The sequence below is a fragment of the Podarcis tiliguerta genome (assembly GCF_965153285.1).
Source record: "Podarcis tiliguerta genome assembly, chromosome: 6".
In the NCBI taxonomy this organism is placed as follows: domain Eukaryota; kingdom Metazoa; phylum Chordata; class Lepidosauria; order Squamata; family Lacertidae; genus Podarcis; species Podarcis tiliguerta.
This window is the reverse complement of record NC_139539.1, coordinates 29939135-29960153: the sequence shown is the minus strand read 5'-3', so window position 1 is coordinate 29960153 and position 21019 is coordinate 29939135. Positions and strand designations below refer to the sequence as shown.

At 42.8% G+C, this 21019-nt stretch overlaps 1 protein-coding gene across 2 annotated transcripts in view; it reads left to right on the top strand.

The window, feature by feature from the left end:
- The window catches only part of ACSS2 (acyl-CoA synthetase short chain family member 2), a 59239-nt gene that overhangs the window by 28412 nt on the left and 9808 nt on the right, over positions 1-21019 (top strand). The window contains exons 3-14 of one of the 2 annotated variants that reach the window (XM_083443999.1): positions 1999-2090; positions 3773-3876; positions 4416-4488; positions 6383-6458; positions 7621-7735; positions 9907-9945; positions 14393-14530; positions 16102-16272; positions 16726-16859; positions 17866-17998; positions 18567-18623; positions 19070-19150. In XM_083443999.1, coding sequence (XP_083300125.1) covers positions 1999-2090; positions 3773-3876; positions 4416-4488; positions 6383-6458; positions 7621-7735; positions 9907-9945; positions 14393-14530; positions 16102-16272; positions 16726-16859; positions 17866-17998; positions 18567-18623; positions 19070-19150 — 1213 coding nt within the window. The remainder of the gene's footprint in view (positions 1-1998; positions 2091-3772; positions 3877-4415; positions 4489-6382; positions 6459-7620; positions 7736-9906; positions 9946-14392; positions 14531-16101; positions 16273-16725; positions 16860-17865; positions 17999-18566; positions 18624-19069; positions 19151-21019) is intronic. The other variant, XM_083444000.1, reaches the window with a different exon arrangement.

Here is a 21019-nt window from a genome sequence, read left to right as displayed (position 1 = left end):
TCGACACATTACAGTCAAGATAAGCAAGGGTGATGAGCAACCAGCCATCCCCTCCTCCAGCTTTGAAGCTGCAGAGGAAAACAGAAGACCTCTACCCTCTCTCTAGCTACATGGCTGGGAGAGAGGCTGTGGGTTGTTTAGCAGCTGCATGTTAAGGTGTCTGGAGGTATTAAAGAAACAAAGGAAGCTGCCTTATAGAAATACAGTGGTACCTTGGGTTACATACGCTTCAGGTTACATATGCTTCACGTTACAGACTCCGCTGACCCAGAAATAGTACCTCGGGTTAAGAACTTTGCTTCAGGATGAGAACAGAAATTGTGCTCCGGCAGCAGCGGGAGGCCCCATTAGCTAAAGTGGTCTTCAGGTTAAGAACAGTTTCAGGTTAAGAACGGACCTCCAGAACAAATTAAGTACTTAACCCGAGGTACCACTGTATCTAGACATACAGACTAGCAGTGGATCTCTAGGATTTCAGGCAGGGATCTCTTCCATCCCTACCTGGAGATGACAGGGATTGAGACTAGGACCTTCTACATGCGATGAAACAGATGATCTGCCACTGAGCTGCTGACCTTCCCTATATGTCTCAAGCCATTGAGAGCCAAAACAGCATGCATCTCAACACCCCCATCCTTGACAGTCTTTCCTGCTCTATATCAGGAAAGGTGGGCAGAGGAAGACTGGACATAGATGGAAGGTGCTCAGAGCAGTAGTGGTCCCCAAATGGTCACTCTCCTCACTAGCTTTTCCTTCTGGAAAGGTGAGGGCAGGGGGAGGTTTTGGTGCTGCTGCTAGAAAGTGTTCAGCACCCAATCTAGCATGCTGCCCTTGTACCAGCACCAAATATTTGCTGTTTCTGTCATTGCCCAAATCTGGCACTTAATGCTGGTGCCTAACATTTTGAATCTTGTGCTTAGGAATTTGAAAAAAATGTTTTCCCAAATGCCAGCTGTTGTGCTTTCACCTGGCTGAAGGCAACTGAGGGTTGGCTCACATGATTTGCTGCTGACAATCCAGTTTGAATGCTAAGGGGCAGGGAAGTCAAATCTAGAAGTGTGATGGCAAAACTTTAGGCATGTCACTTGGCCATGAGCAAAAAGCATGTTTATGGGACCTTTTTTCACTCTGAGGGCCAGAGCAGAAACTTACCTTCACTCATGTGGGCCATTTTTTTATAGTTGCGCAAGGCTCCCTGCCTGATACCACAATGGCATTGGCTGTCAGCTTCAAAAAAGCTCTGTCAGTGTTTATCGGTGCGGTTGGTGATCCTGCTTGCTAAGTAACAGTTAGGAATGCAGTTTAAGCTCCTAATTGTCCTTTTGGAACCATGTCATTACCTGCCCCACACCTGATGCAACACCTGATGTCAAGTGTGGAGCAGATGAGTATAGTTTGGAGGAAATGGCTTTGTGGGCTAAAAATAGGCCCTGTAGGCTGGAGGTTCCCAACCACTGGTGAAAAGGGTTCTGTGATCTGCCAACAGCCAGACTAATTACAGTCATTAACCTATCTTCATTAAGGACGATACTATCTTAGCTTAATAAGTTGAGACACGAATGGGCCTTGGCAGTGGGTGTACAACCCCTTTGCTCATTCCTGTATAGTAGGAAATTCCTCCCCCCCCCCCCCCCAAGATCTTAGATTACAGAAAAATGCATAACATATAGATTACAGAAAAAAATTAAATTGTCTTCTGGGAGACAATCAAACCAAGAAGTCTTCCATTAACTCGAGTTTTTCATTTTGTCTGAACTGGGAAACCATGGTTAACCGCTTTAGAGGCCCACTTGTCTTTTCGGTGTCTTCTGCTGTATTTTTCTAGAAGGCTAGAAATACGACAAGATAAGGAATTTACCTGTCACACTTTCTGCAGGTTTTTGTCCTTTGTGCCCCTTTGAGAAACGTGGGTGAGCTATATTTGCTGTTCAGACTGTGCAGTCATAGTTTGTCATTGAGTGTCTGTGTTCATAACTGATCCTTTTTTCCCCCTTGTAGGGAGGGAAATGAACCAGGGGAGTCCATGACGATCACGTACAGTGAATTGCTGAGTAAAGTCTGCCAGTTTGCCAATGTTCTTCAGGAGCAAGGTATCTGATTCTGCGGGAGCCTGCAAATTGGCTTGCCTCGGAAAGCATCCCTCCTTTCTCTGATGAATGTAACAGGTCTTGCCATCCAAGCCTGAAGCTGGGGAAGAGGTTGTGGGATTGTTTTTTGTTTTTTTTTACAGTTGTGCTGCACCTTCCAAGTGCAGCGCAATGCAGATCAGGCTGCACTTTCATTTTGAGCTGAGAGGAGGGATTTCATTTGATATCCTGCTGTAGCTTATAGGATTGCTTCAGAAATATAATATGAAGGCCAAGACCCCACCTCTCCCCCACAACTTGGTAGAGGGACAGAATTGTGGCGATAAATGCTGGAAATGGATTACAGATGTGTGCTAAACGAACTTGATCTTTGTGGCTTTTAAAACAAAACAGCTTTGTAAGAATTTGTACAAAGAGGGACACACACACACTCTTCCAGTATATTTTTATATTAAATATAAAACTGCACCACATCCATCCCAACATTGTTTCTGAGCAGAAGCATCTGTTCCTTCCAAACTGGGGCTTCAACAGAATTTTTGTTAAAATGTACTCTGATAAGATTATCTGCAACTTTGCATATTCAGCTTTTTAATTATTATTATTTGATTCTGCATACTTGTATGTTTAACCATCTTTGCAATACTTTTTAATAAATGTCCTCTTGCTTACCCTTCTGATTTTGCATACCTCCATTGATATGTCTTATTTTATACAGATGTGGCATAATGTTTATCAACAGAACATGAAGAAATATAATTTATTATGCAGGGCAGAAACCTATGCTAGCAACAAATGTAAAATATGCAGAATATATGGATAGGTATCAGTGAAAGCAATGTTTTGAATGATTGTTCTTATTTGTTTGTTTTTTTTATTTGGCAAACATATTGACATGTGGCTCATGAATATGTGGCAAGGTGTCATATAAAGTTGTATTCAGCTTTTAAAAAAAATATCAGATGACTGAAGGAATGTTGCCAGTAGTATCAATGGCTGGAACTACAAAATAAAATGCTATTAATATAGAGTTATCTTTTTCAAAGGAAAGTAAAATGTAACAAATGTTTGCATATAGCATTTCATATTAGATACATCTGACCAACAAGAGAACCCTTTGGTATATTTATATTCTAAAATGTTTAAATAGAAACATATCCTACCTAGCCTTAGAAACTTCTAAATGCAAAATGGTGACAAATACAAAATCTCTTCCACTGAAGAGATAGTTGCACTTTTTACTGGGGCTGTTGTGAGAATTTAACTTGCTAGTGTTTTGCAAAGCAACATCGAAATGAAGCATCAGTGTGCTTCCCCTTCTTGGCTGTGGCTTGAAGAAAACATATTAACAGCATTTTATTGTGTAGTGCCATCCCTTGATACCACTGGCAATGTCTTTGAAGCAAAGATGCCCTTCTAAATTCAGCCACAATATGCTTCTCTTTCACTGGTAACCCCAGGGCAGATCCCATGATCCCAAGTTCACCCCCCCCCCCAAGTTTTGTTTGTCATGCATACACTTCTGATCTTTCAGGAATTGTATGCTTGTGTTTCTGAGCCTCCTGACTTCTGTTTTTTCCAGCTTTGTTCTTTCTCTTGGAATACCAGGGCCCGGGACACAGTGGTTGAATGGCAAAAACGGTGTCCGCTGTCTGGCATGAGAAACATCTCTTTCTCTTTCACAGGCATAAAGAAAGGAGACAGAGTTTCTATCTACATGCCAATGATCATTGAGCTGGTGGTAGCCATGCTAGCCTGTGCCAGAATTGGAGCAGTTCATTCCATTGTGGTAGGAAGGAGCAATTACTTCTGGTGTGACTTCTGTTCTTGTGCGGCACTGGCTGCAGATTGAAATGAACAGTGCTTGTAGCAGATCGCAACCTGAATTAAGCTAACTTTGTGTCCCTGAACTGGGTTTATTAATTAATTTATTTTTTTGAGGGGGGTGGAATCTTGTTTTCCAGTTTAAGTATTTTTAAGCTTAGGTTTTTAGAGAATATTTTCCATGTTGACATTTGCCACCCCACTCTCTGAGCATTGCAGAGGATTCTGCAGAGTGTTCCAAGGCATGGTCTGTACATGTGGGGGGTGTCAGCGAAGCTGCACATTGTAGAAGACTGGTAGCCGTGGGCAAACTATATTTCAATGAAATATCTATGCAATTTCAATGAAATATCTATGCAATTCTTGGTAATCATCTAAGGAACTCTAGAGCACTCTAGAATAGCCTTTTGGAAAAGTTATGGCACTAATATATTGTAAAAGTGCTATTCGTTGAGTCCCTGTTCACAACTGCAAGTGCGATTAACCGTGTGTTCTTGTTTTTAGTTTGCAGGTTTCTCAGCAGAATCCCTTTGCGAAAGGATCCTTGATTCCCACTGCTCGCTTCTCATCACTGCAGGTAAAACAGTTCTCTTCTAAACTGCAGGGCCCTTAATCTTATCAGAATACTTTGCAAACAAGATTGACCTTTTAATGAAAAAACTCCATGTTCAGCCAACTTTTTATGCTCTTCCTCTTACTAGGAAGGAGCTATTACTGGGTTGAACTGCAGTCCAGGGATATGTTTTGTCAGGGCACAAGCTGTGGGCAATACATCAGTTTCCTGATAAGGTGGAGTTTCATTATCGAAAGGGCCTCCTTCCACTTTTTTTGATGGTTTCTGTTGCTACAAGTAGTTTCAAAAATTGTGTCAGGTTTCCTGGTTGCAGTTCTGGATACAGTTTTTAGGCTGCAATCCTATGCAGCTGCCTAGGGGAAAACCCCGCTGAAAAGAGTGGAACAATTCTAACTAGATATATGCATGGGATTGCATTCTTAGTTCATGATTTCACATTCAGTTTGGCTTTCCATGCCAGATAAATAAAAATAATGGAATTTCCACATTCTGAAAGCATGCATTAACTTAACAGTTCAAACTGTTTCTGTTTAATTTTGTAACACAATAAATCAAGATCTCCAAGATCTGTATAATAGTCTCCTGCCACTTGCTACATCATGTCGAACTAAAACAGGAGAAAGTCCTGTAAAATCTTCTTCCTTCTGGTTATTCCCCATAGAACACTTCCAAGATTATTGCTCACTGTAAACATACAAGGTTGGCCCTACCATTAGACAGAGTGATGTAACGACCTCGGGAGGAGCATCAACCCCTCACTCAGCCATTCTTGTGGAGCTCTCCAACCATCTCCATTCAGTTGGAGGGCAGAGCTGTGTGTGGCACACAGCCTGTCCTGCACCCTGCAAAGTAGCCTGCTGTTCTTGGGTGAAATGGTGGGCACTGTCCTGTTGCAAATATTTAAGTAAGATTGAGCTGCCAGTCCAGTTGAATGGGAGTGCCATCTTGTCCTTTGCAGCAAAATGTGCTGGGCAGGCACTGAATCCTGAGGCCTTTTTCAGTAAGGTAGGTTTCATTTATTCCATAAAGCAGGGATGGAAAGCCTGCAGTTGAAGTTCAACTCTCAGCATTGCACATTCGTGGAGAAAGCTATCAAGGGCTACCAGCCATGATGGCTGTGCTCTAGCTCCACAGTCGGAGGCAGCAAGTCTTCCTAATACCAATTTCTGGAAACCACAGAAGGAGAGAATGCTCTTGGGCTCATGTTCTGTTTTTGGGTTTCTCACAGGCATCTGGTTGGCCACTGTGAGAACAGGAAGCTGGACTAGATGGGCCATTGGTCTGATCCAGCAAACTATATTCTTTTTCTTCTTCTTTTTAGATATTCCGTTTTGCAATTACATCATTTCCCATTCTTATACAGTAGTTCTTTTTTAGACTCCCCACCCAGCATTCAATGACTGTTCTTTGTACATCTTGCTTAGCTGCATATACATTAATTCCTTCACCTCATTTTTCACATTGACATAATTTTTATATTATCAACTGTTGGTCACAAGGTATCCCGTACCTGGAATTTATATTTGAGATCATTTTTTTGTAAATAATCCCCTAAATACTCCCACTCACTTCTCATCTGTTTATCATCTTGATTTCTTATTCTAGATGCCATACTTGCAAGCCAGTAGGCTATTCTTATATTCTTATGTCATCGACCATGCTGGCTGGACTTGATAGGAGAGGGAATCCCACATCATATGGAGGGTCACAGACTTCAAATCCTTACCATAGAGGCCTCTACTGTGACCATGATTGGTCTTCACTTTAGCAAACTTTCTCTTAATTCTGTTGTTTCCATCCTTTCCTTTAAACCAAGCTGTCCCTTTCTTCTTGTGACCTTCAAGTGCTTGCAGACTGTTCTGGTGAGCCAGTTTAATGATTTCCTTACTCTTTGTAGATGCCTTTTATAGAGGTGATAAGCTGATTAACCTGAAGCAGATAGCAGATGACGCCTTGCAGAAATGTAAAGACAAGTAAGTCAGACTCCCTTTGAAAGTATTTGTTTCTTTGTGAATGTAAACGCATGCAGTTGTGGTCTTAAACACTATAGCATCCCTGGCACAGAGGTGTGGATAGAAATAAAGCTGGGGAAATTATGTGCGGTGTAAATTCACTCCTTTTGAAAGATGCTCACTCGGTCCACCCCACAGCATTTTGTTTAGAACTATAATGACCTTTCTTGTAAGCATTTGTTCTCCCCTATCTGGTTAAGTACTTCTGAAATGGAAGTTGCTGCACAAAATATTTGTCAACAATTAATTAGGGCAGGAAGTCAAAACATATCCCCACTTCAACAACTCAGTTCAGACATCATCAAGCCATGGGTACGAAAGCTTTGGTAAAGGGACCCCTGACTATTAGGTCCAGTCGTGACTGACTCTGGGGTTGTGGCACTCATCTCACTTTTTTGGCCGAGGGAGCCGGTGTACAGCTTCTGGGTCATGTGGCCAGCATGACTAAGCCGCTTCTGGTGAACCAGAGCAGCACATAGAAACGCCGTTTACCTTCCCACTGGAGTGGTACCTATTAATCTACTTGCACTTTGACGTGCTTTCAAACTGCTAGGTTGGCAGGAGCAGGGACCGAGCAACAGGAGCTCACCCCGTCACAGGGATTCGAACCGCCAACCTTCTGATCGGCAAGTCCTAGGCTCTGTGGTTTAACCCACAGTGCCACCCGCGTCCCTCTACGCGGTATGAAAGCTTACCTATGGTTAAATGTTGTGTCTGAACTGACAAACCATTGTTTGCATACAAGAGTTAGACATTCTGTTTGGAATAGTGTTTGGAACCCATGGTTTAGCACAGGGGTGGGGACCCTTTTTGACTGTTTGACTAGATTTTTATCAGTTCCACTTATGACATCATGATGACATCATGATGACATCAGATGACTGATAGGAAAGTGGTTTTTTCCATCCAATGAAGTAGCACCCCACAGTAAAGAGTGCTTAGCAATTTAGTGGTAGAACTTGGTTGATCAATATAATTTATCCAGCCTGCCTCATACTTCCATAATCAGCTGTACAGGTTCAAATTTGCTCAAACAAATGACCTAGACTCTCTTCTTGGAATTGTTGTGTGTTTTCCATTAAAATAGTTTGGGCTCATGACTTCATCTTCCCTCTCCTTGTAGGGATGCCCCTCTGCGAAGGTGCATTGTGGTCAAGCATTTAGGAAGGGAAGAACTGGTGCTGGATGGGCCAAGCAGCAAGTCTCCACCTCTCAAGAGAATCTGCCAGAGTGTGCAGGTGAGTTTCCTGTTATAAATGGGTGAAGGGCCTGTTTAAGGGCTTGAGCAGCTTTTCCTTATTTGAGAGAGATGATTGCATGTTTCTAATTATTCCGCCATCAGGAGTTAAGATTTATTTTGCTCCTGGTGCTTCTACCTGCATTTGTAGAGAACTAGGCAGAACTGTTTAGCATTGCAATTGAGATTGTTATGTGTGATATGGCTGTATAATAATCATACCCACTCATTGGATAGTGCCTGTGATATTGCTGCTGCTGAATATTTGTGTTTTTAAAGTTTATTTTCCTGGGCAAGCTTCACTACTGGATCATGAGACTTATCATCAGGTCCTTCAGCAGAAAACAGAAAAATGGAGCAAAATTACACTTCTTCCTCGCTCTTCCCCACCCCCAGTGTCCATTCTAGAAAAGTTTATTCTTTAAAACTTTTATGGTGCTAAAAGACATATGGGCCTTTTCTCACCTACATAGCAAAATTAAGTTACTTCCACCACAGATAGAAATCTAAAAGCTAGCATGTTTAGTCCATGATACAATTAAAGGCCTGAAAACAGGACATTATTGTGTGCATATTTTCTTTAAACTTGAAGCATAAAGTTGTTCTTTGTGAGAGCAGCAAGCACACTAACAGAGTCACCTATGCAATGAAATAAGCTGTAGGTGGGCTTCTCACCATGCTCTTGAACTAGGTTTAGATTGGACCAGGGCTTTTTTTCTGTGAAATTTATCAATGCTTGCAGTATGCAAGCTGTATTTACAATCAGAATATGGATGGGGGAATCACAGGTATTTCCATTACAGTAAGAGTGCAGAATCTATGCCCCTCCAGAGGTTTCTGGGCTGCAGCTCCCATAATCCCTGACCATTGACCAAGCTGGCTGGGACTGATGGTAGCAATAGTCCAACAATATCTGGAGGGCAACAAGTTCTTCATCTCGTACTACAGCAAGGTTACCTGTCTTTCTGTTATGTTTGTATTGATTCCTGCAAAAAAAGAGGAACTAATTTGAGCATAACTCTGAGATAGTTCCTGCTTTTACTGTTGGTTTATCATCTGGGAAACCCTCAGGTTGCAAATCCATTGGCACAGTAACATTCTCCCTTGCCATGCAGACTTCCCAGAGCACTTCACTGTTGCTTGGACCCATCCCACTTATCTTACAAATAAGTTGTAACCCAATGTCCGCCTTGCCTTCTACAAACTAATCAGTTTATCTTTCCACTACCCTCCGCAGCTCTTGTGCTGTTCCTGTAAACACCCAGTGCTAACTAGATTCCCTTATCAAAGCACCAGGGGAAATAAGAAGGAATAATATTTTCTGGATAGCTTCTGTAAGTGCATAGGTTTCCGGTGCCAGGTTTCTGTGCTGGAGATACTTCAACTTAGCCACAATCCTGTTGCAGAGCCAAGTGAACCTTCTCTAGAGGCTATTCTGTATTACAATATATTGTAATGCCCAGTGTGAACAGTGCTTGGAATTGAGGTTATGTGGTTCTGCCCTTGGTTCTGGTCCAGAAGCTTCAGCTATTTCAGAAACCTGCATCCAGACTAGCAATGGAACAAACTACTGCCAGTATATGGGCAGTGAATACTTCGTTCACATTGTTTGATGAGCAACGTATTAACAATGGCTGCATTGATGAAAGTTGCTTCCTTTTTTAGTGAACTAGCAAGGACACGTCATACTAGGGCAAATCCTGTTCTGCCTCCTTTTTATACCTGTTCAGCTTCTTGGTCTTCACATTGATCTGGCTCTCTGCAGAGCACTGAGTGAAACCCATTTCTCTTTGGCTGTTTTGCATTAGTTCATTACAAGCCTATTGCAGGTGCCCCTTTTGTGTTACCTTAGCAGTATAAGAACTGCTTTTCCATGGCTTCATCCTGCATTGAAAAGCACAGGCTAGAGGACCAGCCTGGGCTCTTGTATGCAGGAAGAAAAGCTCTGAAATGGAATCAGCCAAGAAGCATTGTCAGGGATTGACCCGTTGCCTGAGCCCATGCTTTGCAGCTCATCTTTAGCATCCAAGAAGATGCGCTTCTGCAGCCATGATGTGCACCCTCTCAGCTGCATCATGTCTTTCCTTGCCAGCATGGTATTTTAAAAGGTATAGGCGCCCTAGCACAACTCTTCCACTTCTCAAATCTTATATCTTTGTGAATTTTTAACAGGAAAAAAAGACTGAGAGCTCAAAGAGAGTCCATCCCAAGGTATTTACTGTGCAGCAGAAGCTTTCTCTCGGCACCCCTCTGTTCTGCTTTCCCTTTCCAGCACTCCTCCTCACTTACCCGCTCTCACTCTCGCTGCACGGCACAGTGTGGCCTCCTAACCCCACTTCCATCAGTTGCATGTTAGTCATAGACATCACTGTCCCAAGGGTTGGAAGGGAGCGCCGCGATACATGCCATGGCCTGGGATTGTTTGGGAGGGACAGTGACTCTGTTGTAGTTCTAACACTTACTTAGTATCTCCTTGTATATGCACATGAAACGTAAAAGGGATTTTACACAAAACCAACAGAAAATGTCAAGGAGTGGTGGAGGAATGCGGGTCCTTGTGATGTCTCTTAGGAAATAAGCACAGCTGGGTCCTGAAACGGGGTTACATGAAGGCACAGCATGTTCACACGCTGAATGGCTTGGTGCAGCTTCCAGGAGTTCTGTGCTCAGACCCCATTTCTTCACCTTTAAAGCAGCTCTATGGGCTTGTGATGTAGCCCGCCTCATGCTTCCACCCTGACAGCTGAGCCAGCTCTGCTTCCACCAGCATTGTACCAAATGATTACTATTGTATGTAACAGGCTGAGATGTGGCTCCAGCCTTTATTGTACTCTTTCCCCTTCTTAGCTGGCTTAATCCGATCAAAATGGTTGCTCCTCTGCAGCAAAGTTGTGTTGAAAAACAATTCTACAAGAACGAAGATTTTGCCACCAGCTTTCCTGTACAAGGAGATTTCTGTTACTAATCCTTGATTAGTAATTCTATTACTAGTAATTTCTGGATATTATTTTCCAGAGGTTTTGTCTTTTCTGGGAATTGGCTTGTTGCTTGATATTTGGAAAGTGAGCATGGTTTTGTGTAACCTTCGTGCTTAACTTAACTGCTGGGTACTCTTCTCAAGCTGTAAGCACTCCAAGCAAGGATTTGGATGCAGTCTTTGAGCAGAGAATGAAAGAGCGCATACAGGCTCCAGAAGGTGTAGCCTCTAGGCAAAGGCAGTGTGATGCAGATACTCCTTAATATGCACCTATTACTCTATCCATTAGTATATGCAGCAGTGACAGTTTCTACTGTTTGCCACCACGTAACCAGTGCGAGGTTCTGTTGGTCAGCAGCGTGTGCCCCACAGCCTGAGCATCATGCTTTGAACAAACAGCCCCTACCAAACGCCCTACCAGCTGTGCAAGCTCTAGGGCAGCTGCCCCCACACCAGATGGACAGTGAGTTGGATGCAGACTGACAGCATAGACATGTAACCACATTTTGCATTCTGGGCATGCACCCTTGCCCTGGGCAGTTTTCCTGCTTACATATCATAGCATTACACTGAAAGATTTGTATTGAAACACTTGCTCAGTATTTTTTTTCAGTAGACTTCAATACATGCTGCAGGACACACTGGTGCTGTATCAGCTTTTAATACCAACCTTTCATCACTGTTCTTCACAGGAAAGCGGATTATTCAAAAATTGCAACTCACATGTTCTTTTGTTAAAAGTGTAGGGGGGGAAAGCTTAGCTATACAGGTAAGCTGCTGCTTTTTCTGAAAGGTGGCTTTATGGCTCCTTTCCAAAAATTAGCTTTGGCACCGCACGTTAGGCTGTGCAAAGGGGGTGTGAGAGTCCTATAGAAATTTGCATGAGGATATCCTGTTCCTGGTAGCACAAATACTGTTACGCCTTATGCAAACTTTCCACAACAGCTTTTTGACTGTGTTTCTCTTCCCCACCTCACCACCCATCAGCTCCCTAGACTGGGATTTTCAAAGATTTTTAAAAATTCAATGAAAATTGAGTACACAACACTGCATTTGTTTCATTTCAACAAGAATGCTTGTTTCACCTAATCACTCTTTAAAACTATATTCTATTGACTTGTTTTGTTTGCTCAAGCCAACTACAAAGTGGGGTTTGAAATATTGGCTTTGCACTGAAATCATCTTATAGTTAAGCCTGATGTACCCAGGAGAGGAGCTATGTAGCAGAGTTTCAGTTTACATGATACACACTCAAGAATCCAGACTCACTGTTCTATAAGCATTGCCTTTGCATTAATATCTACTAGGGTGCACTGTTGTTATGAGAGAACTGATAGTGTGCTCTAGAGGATATAGTCATTAAAAATAAGAGAATTCTGTGAGCCCAAAGCACTCGCCCACATGGAGGCTGCCTGCCGCATCTCTATAAGCATACTGCTCCAGCCTTGTCTACTTCCAATCAGCTTCTACTGGGGACATCTAATTCTGCTGTTTCTTTATATTGGGTGCAATTGAATGATCCAGTTGTGCCCAGTGTAGCTTAAAATGCTTAAAATGGCCCCCTTCCATTGAGAAGGGGAAACTTGCAGCAGCAACACATAAAGAAACATGGTGAGGGCTCCTCTGGAGTGAGTAATGCTTATTCTTTTAAAAATGTTCCACTTCACCTATCAGCTTAGGAAACACTAGTTTGATGTTTACGTTTTGCCCACCAATGGTTGGTTGCTGAGCTGTTCGTTGTAATGAGATTTCTGCTTAGCTCCTTGGGAGCTGTTCTCCAACCATCTTCATCTGGAACACCAAATAAAGGTTCTTTTGGAAGTTAGGTCCCATATAAATAAATGGCACTTCATCCGCAGTAATACGGACCAGAATATGGATGTGTATAGTTTCACCATAACTTAAATGTTTTTTAATGTATCCATCCAGGTAGCAAAGTGTAACTAGGAAGCAGTCAATGATGAGATTGCTGATAGGTAGACACTTAGACCTGTGCTGAAAATAAATGGCTGCAGGCCATTGGGCTTCTCAAAGGCCTGAAGCCAGGGGTGGTGAATGGTGGCCCCCTAGATTTTGGATTACAACCGCCTTCAGTCCCAGCCAGCATGGTCAGGGATAATGGGAGCTGTAGTCCAGCAGTGTCTGGAGAACTTCATGTTGCTCTCCTTAGTATGGATGTATAATAACCATGCTTCATTTACATAAAGAGAACATATAAAATGGCTCTATGCATGTGTATTAAATGCCGGAACTCCTGGTGGATTTGCTGCATGCCACCTTAGTGTGATATTCATAATTACCCCTTTGCCATTAACTCCCTAAGTGGCTCTTCCAAATCATTGTGTCTCAGAATCATAGCCCCTCTGGGGATCATAATACCGACCTACTTTATTTGGGGATTTATTATTTATGTACTATTTTTTATTTTTAAAAACATATTTATGTTCCTCCTCTCCATCACAATTGCCCCCAGGGTGAATATAAAAATTGCAAGAATAAAATGGTTGATATCAGCAGATTTTCACTGGTGAGGGCCTTTGCTCATGAACGCACAGGAGTTAAAGTGTGTGTTGTACTTCATTTCGGAAATCTTTGTATTTCCCTTAGGCATTCTTGACTGCCATGAGAGAGTTTCCTTACCATTCCTGAATTGCTTCTTTTTATGCACCTTTTGTTCACAGCACATGCACAAAACATTCAAAATGAAGTGGTTTGGATAGCTCTGGTCTCAGCAGATGAAGTTGAACTGGCTTGCGTAAATTCAAGGACTTGCCTAAAATGCACTGAGATAATTTGTTCAGATTCATTAAGGGGCTTTCCTCATGCTACCCATTGTAAAGAACTATTTGTGCATGAAACATGAAGATGAAAATACAGTTATGCATACAGGGGAAGACAAATTATTGAAGTGGTTTATAATTATATGAAACACAGTGGGAGACACGCACTGGGAAAAACTATTAATAGTTGCATATGAATTTAGGATGTGCACACAACTGTTCTGATAATAGACTTACATATTCACTAAAGCCAAGCATACAGACTTGGTGAATATTATTCCTGATCCATAGGGCTGTTGGTTAAGAGAATTCTAAGAGTTTCTCACATCCCCCCACCAGAGACTTTGTTTGACCTCGGGCAAGCTTGTATTTCAGCCTTCCAGTAAGAGTAGCCTACCTTACTGGATTGTTGTGACGATAGATGAAAGACTGTGAAGAACTTGAAGATCAAGTTTATATATATGTGATAAACAGCATTACTGGTAATAATTATATTTTCTCCTGCACTACATTCCTGTAGCTGTTGCTTAGGCTCTGACAGATGTTCAGTAGCCTTTGTTTGCTACTTGGAAAAATAACAGCATTTAACAATAAGATCAGCATTATTAAGGCAGAATCACTAAGATCGTTGAACTAATGATGCCACAGTTTTGGTTAGGAGGTCAAAACCGCTCATTTAAACAGATGTCATGGTGTGTTAACACTGTAGTTGTACTTCTGCAGCTATTAAGAAAGGAAAACGCTTTTAAAAATAGGAGAAAAGCTGAAACGGTGAAGTAGAGTTCTGCTTTAGAAGCCAAAATAATCATTTAAAGTGCAAGAGCTCCAAAGCTGGGTTTCTTCGACCATCTTGCTGTCTTTTAAGTATTATGTGTGCCTCTTACTATGTGGTTTTCTTCAGATACCTTGGAATTCAGAAGTCGACCTTTGGTGGCACAACGTTATGAAGAATTCTAGCAAGGAGTGTGAGCCTGTCTGGTGTGATGCAGAAGACGAACTGTTTATTCTCTACACCAGTGGGTCAACTGGAAAACCGAAGGTATGTTTCTTTATTCTGATCCTGTGCCAAAGCATGCAGTGAAGAGTTAATATTTACTTGTCAAGTCACACACGCTTGCTGTTCACTCTGCTGTGTGGACGCTTTGGATCCAAATGCTTACTGTTTTAATGCTTTCACAGTACTAGTCTGGAACCAGAAATGGGCCCTATCTCTACAAATACTTGTAACGTTAGTGCAACATTAATTACACATTAGTGTAACGAGACCTCTTGTATTCCAGGTGCTCTAGGTTACTTGGAAGGGGGAAAGTTCAATGGTAGAGAATGTTTTGCCTGCAGAAGGTCCCAGGTTCAGTCCCCATAAAAGGATCTCTGGTAGCAGGTACTGTGAAAGTTCTTTGCCCAGAAACCCCACCTAGCTGCTGCCAGTCAAAATAGATGCCATTGGGCAAGATGGAGCAGTGGTCTGACTTGTTCTGTTCATGTGGCCCACTGTGAAATTCTGGGATGGTGGCATTGTGTGTAAATAAATACATGCAGGGTGCAGGACTGGCCACATGTATTTTTTCACCGATTATTGAGCAGCAGTTGGCATAAATAATTGAAGGAGGCACAGAAAGCCTAATACTTTTTAGTCTTTGCTATACATAGCACATCTACACATTACAGGCTTTCTTCATAACAACATATGCTTCCTAAGCCTTTTATACATCTGTTTAAATTCACACGAGATAAGAGTCTGTGCATAATCTCTGATGTGTTTATTTCACTGCTAGCTGTACAGAGCGCTCACTTTACTGAATTTATGTGGTCAGTGGTTTGATGACTACAAAAATATCACGTGAACTAATTTGGTTACCTCTCAGGGCTGTGTTTGGAATTGGTGCCACTATTTTCGCATTTAATTATGACACTGCAAGTAAACATTGCAAAGAAAAGTACTTCATGGTGATGTTTCCCTGTAAAAGGAAGTCATACCGCTTACCCTTGTGTGTGATTGAACTAATGTTATGGTTATAATGTGGTTAATGATACAGTAAAAATATGTTTCCTTCTCTCATGCTGAAGTTTTACTGATGTATTTGTTCAATGCAGTAATGCTTGAGTAAAACAATGGCTGGATCTAGACACATCAAAGTAGTGTTCCAGTTAAATGCATTGTAAATTTAAACAGGGAAAACAGGTAGAGAAAAACAGCACTCCACACTGCCATCTGGTGGCACAATGTTATATTGCAAATACAACACATATACAGTGGTACCTCGGGTTACATACGCTTCAGGTTACATACATTTCAGGTTACAGACTCTGCTAACCCAGAAATAGTACCTTGGGTTAAGAACTTTGCTTCAGGATGAGAACAGAAATCGTGCGGGGGCAGTGCGGCAGCAGCGGGAGGCCCCATTAGCTAAAGTGGTGCTTCAGGTTAAGAACAATTTCAGGTTAAGAACGGACCTCCGGAACGAATTAAGTACGTAACCAGAGGTACCACTGTAAATCGCTTTTTCTTTACCAATCTAGCTGAGTCCAATGTTGCTGTATGCTTTCTCACATAATGGAAATCAAGCCAGTAATGTTCTGTTTAATTCCAGCTGGTTTTCTTTGTTTCAGGGTGTTGTACATACAATAGGTGGCTATATGATTTTCACTGCCACTACCTTTAAATATGTGTTTGATCACCATCCTGAGGACATCTACTGGTGCACGGCTGACATTGGATGGATAACTGGCCATTCCTACCTCACATACGGACCTTTGGCAAATGGGGCAACCAGTGTCTTAGTAAGTTCTGTGTGATATGCGGGGGCTGTATGAGGGTGGGGGAGGGGGGACTAGGCTTGCCAGGCTTACACAAACCAAGCATTGAGTGCCTTGATCAAGGTTGAATTGTATTGGTCTTGTCATGCAACATCCTCATTGGCAAGAAAGCAGCTAAACAAGTTAGGTCACTGATGATGACCATAGCTCCCCAAACCATGTTTGCACTGAGGTTCATTGCTGGTCAAGTTCTTCTTACTGTCATTCTTCACAAGTACCTTCTTCTGATTTGAGCCAGGCAGTCTTGCTGATTCAAATCAAGTCATGAATGGTCCCCCAAGACCTCTGTGCTCAGTAGCATTCTTTAGGCTACAGAAGCATTATAGGGCTGCAAATTTTTGCACCCCACTTGCTGGAAGCAGCAGGTGGGGTGGTGGGTTTCTTCTTCTCATGCTAAACGACTTGTTTTTTGCTCAGTTTGAAGGGCTTCCCATTTACCCGGACGTTGGTCGTATGTGGAGCATCATTGACAAGTACAGGGTGACCAAGTTCTACACAGCACCCACTGCCATTCGCCTTCTCATGAAGTATGGAGATGAACATGTCCGGAAGTAAGTAGGACTTGAAGCAAAACAGAGAGTGGTTTCGCTAATAACCTTCCAGCACTGGGAATATATAATCTCAAACATGCATCGCTCTAGAGAAAAGCAAACCCTAGAGCAAAGCTAATTCCTCCAGCCTTTTCCTTAGGAACAGCGTTCTTGTTTTACATTTGTTCTATAAGATACAAAGCATAGGGGCCAAGGTCTTTTCAGGGCCCCCCAATAAAATATATGAGCGGGTTGCCCTTCCCCCCAGTTGATGGACATTGCCATTTAAATGGTGTGCATACACCACATCTGGTGCTGGAGGAGACTCTTGAGAGTCCCATGGACTGTAAGAAGATCAAACCTCTCCATTCTTAAGGAAATCAGCCCTGAGCGCTCACTGGAAGGACAGATCCTGAAGCTGGGGGTCCAATACTTTGGCCACCTCATGAGAAGAGAAGACTCCCTGGAAAAGACCCTGATGTTGCGAAAGATGGAGGGCACAAGGGGAAGGGGATTACAGAGGTCGAGATGGTTGGATAGTGTTCGCGAAGCTACCAGCATGAGTTTGGCCAAACTGCGGGAGGCAGTGGAAGACAGAAGTGCCTGGCGTGCTCTGGTCCATGGGGTCACAAAGAGTCGGACACGACTAAACAACAACAACAACACACCACATCATGTGACTGTTTCCGTGGACCAGGGCTTACCCCCCCCCCCATATTTTATTTAAGTTGGCACCCCTGATATAAAGACAATGTGGGGAGGACAGTGAGAAAAGAGGGAAGGGAATATACTTGGCTGAATCTTGGTGCTTAGTTTAAGCCCTGATGACTGCTAGAAAAAGTCTGTCTGAATCTCACCCCAATTACTGTTCTTGCTCTTGACAGGAGGCTTTTGTCAGTTTCTGGCAATGTTATCCTTGTGCTGCTTGGCACTCTCCTGGAAGGGCCAGCTCTAGAACTGCAAACAAATTTTTTTCTTGTGGAGTTTTCCTCCCTCTCTTTAAAAGCCTATCTGCTTCTTATGGCAGGTACAGCAGGAAGTCCCTGAAGATCCTTGGGACAGTTGGGGAGCCCATAAACCCAGAAGCTTGGCTATGGTACTATAGGGTGGTTGGTGAAGAAAGATGCCCTATAGTGGATACCTTCTGGCAGACAGAGACTGTGAGTTATTTGGTTCTTGGTTCCCTTTGTGTCTTGTGAATGATCTGTCTATTTGCCTGTGTGGGTGTTAGGATTTTCCCGCGCTCTCCCAAGTACTAGGTTTTGGGCGGCATTCAGCTTGGTTTTGCTCAGAGTAGACTAATTGAAGTAAATGAACTTGACTAAGCAATGCCCATTAATTTCAGTGAGTCTACTCTGCATCAAACTTGGATGAATGCCACTTTTTGAGTGGAATTCAATATAGTGGTAAGTGGGGTACATGGGGTGTGTGTCAGGTTTTCTCCCCTCCCTCACCCTGCATGCCCCCTAAACCTGTTCTGCAGGTTCCCCAATCCTCCAGAGTCAATTTAGGGGTATGCGGAGCAAGCAGGCCCTGTTCTGTACATGCAACAACTTGGTTGAATTCCACCTTTTCTGAGTTTTTGCCCATAAACTTGCCACAGTTTTTCTATAGCAAAAGTACAGTTGCTTGGAAATGCATTGCTGCTACCTGCTGTGCCTTGGAACAACTCAGCTTTTCCTCCGCTGCCTGGTATTGTTGTGACTGTTTTGGGTTTCTATCCTGCAGGGTGGCCATGTGTTAACTCCTCTGCCTGCTGCCATACCAATGAAGCCAGGCTCAGCTGTAAGTATAGATCTGACTGTTCTCGTCTGTTTGTGCACCAGTACTTTTTGTCCCCTGCCCCCCTTGGGCTTTGGCGCAATAGTTCCACTAATAATCCTCTCACAAACATGCAGATAAATGCAAATTATTTTATACACACTTGCATGTTTTAAAGCATTTTCTAAGGCAAAACCAAAGTGGGATGATAGGCTCTAAGTGAATAGAGGTTTTCCATCCTGGAAATTGACTTATTTGCTGACCAGAAGCTTTGGGTGTAATCTTAAAAGTTATGGAACCTTCTGTGGTGAATTATTTGGGGATGGATGGGAATGGACCAATGGAAGAACTTAGCCCAGATGTGAAAACAAGTCCAAAGTTCCTTTTCTACCTTCCACATGTCTGCTTTCTCTGGAGGGGTTTAAGTTTGCATTTCCCACTTCTTCCAAATCCTACTATTTCCTTGGCAGACGCTTCCTTTCTTTGGGGTGGTCCCTGCGGTGCTGGACGAGTCTGGGGAGGAGCTGGAAGGAGAAGCAGAAGGTTACCTGGTAAGAAAAAGTGAAGTTTTTATTGCTGGCTAAATTCAATCTGTGTGTGGAGCTTCATGGTCTCTATATAGTCATTCCCATTTTGCATTAGTTCCATGTGTGGGATATCTGTCCCTTAACTGCTTCAGACAGTGGAAGCAGAGCATAGCAGTCATGGCTTGTTACCATTGATACCATTATCCTCCATACTATTAAAGCTATCTGAATTGGTGGCCATCTCCACTTCCTTCAGAAGCAAGTTTAATACTTTAAGAGAGAGAGAGAGCGCATTCACACACACACAAAAATAAAATTTTCAGCTTGGCCTAGTAATGTATTGGCAGCCAGTGGTATTACTTTAATAAACGTGTTGCATGTTAGATGCTGGTTTCTCTAGTATGCAGCCTAGGGCAGCCCCACACAGAGATTGTTCCAGTAATCTCTTGAGGGTACCAGTGCACAGTCCACTGTGACTGCTATCTGTATCCAGGAATTGTTGAAACTTGTGTACCAGCCTAAGCTGGAAAAAGGAACTCTCAGCCACTGGAGCTACTTGGGCCTCAGTTGACGAAGATGGGTACATGTGTAACCCCAGACTACAGACTTGTTCCTTTAGAGGAAATGCAGCTCTGCTTGGAACTAGCAATTGACCAATTTCCTGGATCTGGGCATCACTCATCTTAGGCCCTCCACCTTGCCAGGATTCAGCTTCAGTTCACTGGCCCTCATCCAGACCACCACTGTGTCTGGACTTAGTATTGCTAGTTCGCCAAAGTTAGCCTTTTAGCGAATACATGTGTAAGATACATATTCACTAGCAGATAGAGTAACCAGAGTGGGAATAATACCTGCTTAATTCTCAGGCTGCTTTGGAATGGGATGGTGTTTGGGAAAGCAGTGCAGAGGCCAGGGGTTCAGCCCTTCCTTCTCACATTGCTGGTGCTGTCTCAAAATTTGAGTCCTTGGTGGCTGCTCTTTCTAAAGCAAAAACACACACCCCAGAAAAAGTTGGAAGGGTCTACTGTTTAAGCACAGAGTGTGGCAACATCTCAGCATTGTAATAAGTTCTGAGCTCAGCTCTGATCAGATAAAATTTCTCTCTGGGAGTGCAGAAGATTTGAACTATCAGAGTGGAACTGATTTTACACAGGAGACTGCAAGTTGTCTTTCACCAAGAGCAAAGGATCATAAAATATATCTGCAGAATGGACCATTGCCCAGAGCAGAGTCAAAGTGCCAAGAATGTGCATGGGTTGCTTGGGTGCTGTCCAGCTTCTATTTATGAAAGACGATACCATTCTGTATGTTCGTTTAATAATTATGTTGTAGAGGGCATCTGGAATCGCTGTAGTGATGCCACTGTGACATGAGTTTCCTGGAAAAAATTGAACACGAAAATTTCCTGCTCTCCTAAACCCACTGCGATCTGATTTAGCATGGTCTACTTGACTAGAAGTTTTTTTTGGGAGGGGGGCGTGGCGTGGCGGAAGTATGCCATGTTTCATTTTATGTTGTGTGTAGAATTCAATAAGGTAAACACTGGCACTTTAAAGTAAACTATGATTTGATGCACTTTAATGTTTGCTCGTCCTCTCCTGAGTGTTGCAGGAGGAAACAATCCCAGAGTCTGGCATGGGGTGACATGTGAATTTAGGCTTGTAGTTCGTTTCTTGGTGAGCTAACAGACCTTAGCTTCAGGTTGCTGTTTCCTTAGAGAGAAACAAACCACAAGCCCTAGTTTACATGCATTGACAAGCCAGATTATTGTCATGTTTCTGGCTTGTTTCCAGCATGGAACAGTTGGGAGGACCACATTCCCAGGGTTATGCCATGTTATAATTGCGGTTATCAGTGGCATATCTTAAGCCTAAACAATACATGTTGTATCAG